This window comes from Vombatus ursinus, unplaced genomic scaffold (assembly GCF_900497805.2).
Source record: "Vombatus ursinus unplaced genomic scaffold, bare-nosed wombat genome assembly UNPS02004541.1, whole genome shotgun sequence".
Classification (NCBI taxonomy): Eukaryota; Metazoa; Chordata; class Mammalia; order Diprotodontia; family Vombatidae; genus Vombatus; species Vombatus ursinus.
The window spans coordinates 27864-34046 of record NW_020944319.1 but is presented as its reverse complement, the minus strand read 5'-3'; the positions used below and the strand labels follow the sequence as shown (position 1 = coordinate 34046).

The 6183-nt window shown below is 37.7% G+C and overlaps 1 protein-coding gene across 1 annotated transcript in view; it reads left to right on the top strand.

The window, feature by feature from the left end:
- Positions 1-1125: 1125 nt before the first annotated feature.
- The window catches only part of LOC114024411 (C-1-tetrahydrofolate synthase, cytoplasmic-like), a gene marked incomplete at its 3' end in the record, with an annotated part of 30178 nt that continues 25120 nt past the window's right edge, over positions 1126-6183 (top strand). Inside the window, 3 exon segments of the mRNA XM_027837403.1 lie at positions 1126-1181; positions 2618-2702; positions 5672-5731. Of these exon segments, the coding sequence (XP_027693204.1) occupies positions 1126-1181; positions 2618-2702; positions 5672-5731 (201 nt within the window).

The following is a 6183-nucleotide window of genomic DNA, read 5'->3' as shown; positions in this document are numbered from 1 at the left end:
AAAAATGTAAAAACCATTCTTAGCTCTCAACAACTGGCTGGATTTGGCCCTCACGCCATAGTTTGCAAATCTCTATTCTTTCGAGAACTTTGAGTATTCTGTTTATGTCATCCACCATATTAGCTTATCCCTATAACTTTGTGCCTCTATAAGTTTGGTAAACAAGTCAGCCATCCATGCCTGCATCTAGGTGATTGATAGAATATTGAACAGGTGGAGTCTGAGTACAAATCTGTGGGACATTCCACTGAGACTTCGGAGAATGGATTGGAATGGGAGAGACTTGAGACAAGGAGGCCAGTTAGGAGGCAATTGAAATAGTCTGGACAAGATGTGATGAGATGCTCAACTGGTGCCATGTGAGTGGATAGAAAGTGACATATCCTCAAGAGATGTAAAGGCAGAAATGACAAGATCTGTCCACTGATTGGATATGTGAGATGAAAGTGGCCCCAAGATTGCAAACATGGATGATTAGAATTGTGGTATCCTCAATATTAGGGAAATTAAGGGAAAGGGTGGGGGGGGAGGGGGCATAAATTAGCTTCTTTTTGGATATGCTAAATTTGAGGTACTTATGGAACATCCTGTTTGAAATGCTCAGTAAGCAATTGCTTATGTGTGACCAGAGGTCAAAAGAGGCATTAGGATTTCACAGAGATGATAATTGAACCAATTGGAGCTAATAAGCTCACCAAGTAAGAGAAAATAGAGAGAAAAGAGGGCCCAGGACAGAGAATGGGGTCTATTGCTAACAGCCACCAACATCTGTGGAAGAGTATTCTGACTCCTCTTCCAGGAGGGCAGAATTCCAGAGAATCATGACAGTAGATGCAGCTAGTAGTGAAAAGGATGCTTAGGGGAGGCAAGTGTCCGTGAATGCCTGAAAACGGAAGTAGAATCAGAAGTTGTCTTAAATCTAGGGAATTTTGTCAATTATTGACCCAGAGTTCCAGAGGGCACAGTGAAGGGGGCAGGTAGATCTGAAATGGTTTATTGGCAGTAGGATAGGATTGAGGTAGATCTTGAGTGAGACATTATAGGGCTACTGTTGAGGTAGATGAGAATGAGAGGGTATAGGTAGCAGGAGTTACTGATGTTTAGCAATGGAAGGACGGTATCGGTATGGGGGGGGCGGGATGCACAGAGCAAGTTTGCTGTCTATTGGCAAATGAGTTCAGGTATTGTATCAGTGAATGGGAGGAGTTCTGTTGAGAAAGGTAAGTGAATAGGATGTTCAAGGCCTCAGTTTAGTCCTGGGGTCCTCCACCTGGTGAAATGTTTTATCCAGAGTTTGAGCAGCCTAAACATCAGCTTAGATATTGATTAGTTTCCAGGGTGCTGGGTTGGAGGTGGGGGGTTTATTGGTTGGGGTAACATTGTGAATGCCACTCATTCATCTACTGTTCCAGCCTAGAAAAATGTCCTTAGACTCTTTTGAGTCAGATTACGGATGGTACTAGGAGTTGAGTCTACATTTTGAACCTTTTGTTCCCCCAAATCTGTGCTAATGATTCTGTTTCACGTCTTTATGAAGTAACATTTATCACATATTCCCACTGTTAATTGTGCTTAATAGGTTAAGGATTGTGGGATGCATTAATTACCTCATTCCTTCATTGCCTCCTTTTTACCTTGTGCTGTGAGATGCTTGGATTGTACTAGCATCTATCAAACCACTTTTCCCTTCATTACCTCTCAGTGACAGTCGTTGTTTTTTGTTGCTGAGTTGTCAGTTTGGGACAGTGGAATGGGGTATTCAATGAATCTGGCTCTTAATGGCTGCCTGCTTCTAACCCGTGTTGCCAGAGTGGAGCCCAAGAAATATTGACAAAGCAGCCCAGGGCCTTGATGGGTGTTGTAGAAATGTAGATTAAATGGCCTCTGAACTAGTATCTCAACCACCTGGATCATGTGACTTTCCCTCAGACTTAAATGATCTTTTTCTTTCCCATTTTAGTTGCAAAATGGCTTTATTTTAAGAAGGTCAGCTTTTTTCCCACATATACAAAAATATTTATAGTAGCTCTTTTTGTGATGGCAAAGAATTAGAAATTGTGGGGATGCCCATCAGTTGGGGAATGGCTGAACAAGTTGTAGTATATGAATGTAATGGAATACTATTGTGCTGTGAGAAATGATGAACAGGATGCTCCCAGAAAAACCTGAAAAGACTTGCATGGGTTGATGCAAAGTAACAGCAATATTGTAAGATGATCTTCTTTGAATTAGCTGTTCTTAGCAATACAGTGATCCAAGACAACTCTGAAGGATCATCCATCTCCAGAGAAAGAGCTGATGGTGTCTGAATACAGATTGAAGCATACTTTTTTTAATTTTATTTTTCCTTGAGGTTTTTTTTGTCTGTTTTCTTTCACAACATGAATAATAGGGATATGTTTAATGTGACTATACATATATAACTTCTATCAAACTGCTTGCTTTCTCAATAGGGGGGTGGGAAGGAGGAAGGGAGAGAATTTGGAACTCAAAAAAGTTGTCAAAAATGAATGTCAAAAATTATTTTTACATGTTACTGGGGAAAACTAAAATAAAATACTTTTAAAAAATAAAAAAAAATTTAGTTAAGGGGCTAACATTTTATTTTTCTCCCTAGGCAAGTAAGAGAGAGATTGAAGAGCCAAGTTACTCAAATGGGGGAGCAAGGCCCGGGTTTCAGGCCAGGCCTGGCGATTTTACAGGTATTATGATGTCTCCATTAAAATAATTTGACCCATAGGAAATAAGCAGTTTTCATTTTAAATACTCTACAAAACTGTAATATTACCTCACCACACACTATGCATACTTTCAGCTTCCACATACATTATCTTACTCCTTGTGAAGTCTTTGCTAGGAATGGATGTTGTGTAACATAATTTTCTTCCTTCCCATTAGCTTGCCACTGTTGCTTTTTGTTGCAAATTATTTCCTATTAGAAAGGTTGGAGTTGCTGACAAAGAAAGACAATCTGAAGGCCTGTGGTTATATTCCCAGCACATATTTTCTGCTGTGATTTTTGTTTTTGTTTTTTTGTTTTTTATTTTTTCACAACTTGCCGAGTGAGAATCAAAGGTATGTTATAGAACTGTGCTAAGAACACCCAGGAATTGGTTATTTCTTGGTTTATCTGGGAGAGTTGTTAAAGAGAGAAAGCATGTCATGAGTAAATCCAGGTTTCTATAACAGCAATACTCTGCTTAAAGGCATCTCTCTGACCCTTCTGTACCCTCCTGGTCTGGAGAAGTTAACCTCCAGTGTTTTCATTAAGCAAAAAACATTGTTTCTGCTTGGCTGCTTTGCAGGTATTTATCAGGAAATGTATCTGTAATGGATTTACCTCAGGTTTTTCTCTCCTAACACAGAGGATAGTGGTTTGTAATATAGATTGTTAGACAAGGAATTGGGGAAATAAGGTTAATTAGCTCTTTTAATAATACTTACTCTTGCTTTGTATGTATTTCTTGAATGGCCTGTTTGTGTTTCCCAGGCAGGTAGGTGAGAAAACAGCTGCTTGCTAGTAGTGGTGAGTCTGAATGAACAGTTGACCTACAATAAGACTGAAATGTGAGGTATTTATAGTAATTCAGGGATATTTGATTCATTTACAATCAATGATATCAAATTTGGATTTTATATGCATTATTCAGGAGTAAGATGGCTGTAAAAACAAGCAGCTTTGCAGAACTTCACCCCAGGTATTCTGGCTACAAATTCAATGTTGTTTTTTGTTCTATTACACCACTACTTTATTACATGAGAATAGTAGCAACTAAGGAGGCTGTACCAAAGAGGGTTAATCTAATAGGTCAACCCTGAAATGTAAAGCCCTTCTATTTTTGCTGTTTTTATTTGCAGGATTTAGTATTTAATAATGTAAAATGAAAAAGTCTATGAAAGCAGACTAGAGAGAAAAAAGATCTATATTGAGTCATTTTTTGCCCACAAGAATAAAATACACAATGACAGTGATAATGCCCATTTTTAGAGTAGCATGTCTTTCCTTAGAATCTGAATAAGGGAGCCAGATTTCCACAGAAATTGTCTTAGGCATATTGATTGTGTATATTTCAGTCAGATTGTATTCGTTGTCTTTTCCTATAAAAACCAACACAATCCAATCACAGAACTCCCATGACCCCATTCTTAATATTTGTTGTACATTATACAGGCAGTTGCTCAGGTTCTTTACTGATGACTCATGGAACATGAATTTTAAAATAGCAGTTCTTTTTTATAGCTGGGCCTGGGATTCCATTAGGGAACTCCTGGTGAGGAATTCCCTATACCAATACAGGTTAGAGTTTCCTGGGACGCTGAGATTTGGTCTTACACATTAGGTAGTGGTTCATTTTTGTGATAGCAAAAAACTAGAAATAAAATGAGTTCACATAAAATGGAGAATGGCTGAGTAAATTGTGGTATAGGTGAATGTCAGTTGGTCAACAAGCATTTATTAATAAATGCTGCTATGTTCCAGGCATTATGCTAAGTGTTGGGGATACCAAAAAAGAAAAGGAGAGGGAAGAAAAACATGGTTCCTGCCTTAAAAGAGCTTACATTTTAATGGAGAAAATATGCAAAAAATTTTTGCATACAAGATACGTATAATGTAAATGAAAGTTAATTTCTTGAGGAGGAAAGCATTAGCAATGGGGAGGACTAGGAAAGGCTTCCTGTGAAATCCAGTGAGGAAAGAGAGAAATCCAGGCATGGGAGATTGCCTGTGAAAAGGTGAGGAGTCTGGAGATGACCTGTTGTTTTTGAGGAAGAGAAAGAAGACCAGAGTAGCTCAGTCGTACAGTGCATAGAGGAGAGTGTGCTGGAACACTTTTGTCCCTGTGAAAAAGGATGAATATGAGGGATTCAGAGAAACACAGGAAAATTTCTTTGAACAGGTGCAGAACCAGGCAAACCAGTAGTAGAAATGAATCCCTGGGAGCCACATATTGACTTAGAAAACCACAAATTAACATTATCTTTGTTGAATATTCTCTGATTACATTTTATTCTGCTTCCTGCTGAAGTTTTGCAGGCAAGGAGTTTGACATCTCTGGTATACACAATGACAACTATAATTAATGTAAATTTAAAAAAAACTAAAGCAGATGAACTCAGATAAGTTGCAGTGCAAATCTTTGCATTTAGATTATTGAAATCATTGTATATATTATTTCCCTGGTTTTGCTTACTTCATGTATAAGTCTTCCTGTGTAAAATCGATTTTATATTACAAAATACTAAAGAAATTGTTTCACTCTGTGCAAATGTTTATTGCCAACAAGAGCTGCACAGTTCTTTGTCTTAGGAACAAGTTTGAGTTTAATAGATCTTTTAAGACTGCTCTAGAAGCAGTGCAAGCAATCCTTCTAGTTTCCTCAGCCCTGAAGGGAGGAGGGAATGTTAGATCCCTGGTTTTTTTGTTCCTTGTTATCTTTGTTTACTCAGATTTTAGATGATAGCACAGGACTATAAGCTATATCTAATTAATGATTTCCAAAGGTTATGTATTTCTATGTTAAAGTCTCCTAGATACATTAGGTACATTCCTCAAAGTTAGCTGTAATAAGGTTCGTTTCGATTAAAAAAAAAAGCTACTTTATCTAACTAAAATTTAATGGCTTTCCTATGTATTATACCTCATTAAGTATTTTGTGTTTGCTTGTTCTAGGTTGGAGATAGAGCTGATTCAAATCTTTATATAAGTATGAAGCTAAAAGCTGCTGAGGAGGTAAAATCTACTGTGGTACTGCTAGCTAGCACAGTAATCCCATCACCACTTCTCTCCCTTCTCCGCCAATTAAAATTATCATGCCTTTATCCTAATTTGACTTGTATTGCAAATTATAAATACGTGGCTTCTAACTAGAGCCTCTGTCTTTTATCTACTTGCTTTTCTTCTTAAACAGAAAGCTAGCATGGAAAAATTAAAGGAACACAATAAATCTGAAATATTATGGGGAAATAAATGGGTAATTGTATGGCAGTGGTTCTCAAACTTTTTGGTCGCATGATCTTTTTACCCTCTTAAAAAATATTGAGGACCCCACCTGAAGAGCTTATAGACTATATCCTATCATTGTTGACCATATTAGGAATTAAAAGTGTTAGTATTATTATGAAAATAGTTTTAACTTTGTGGACTGCTTGAAAGTGCTGGGTACTCCCAGGGATCGGTCCGTC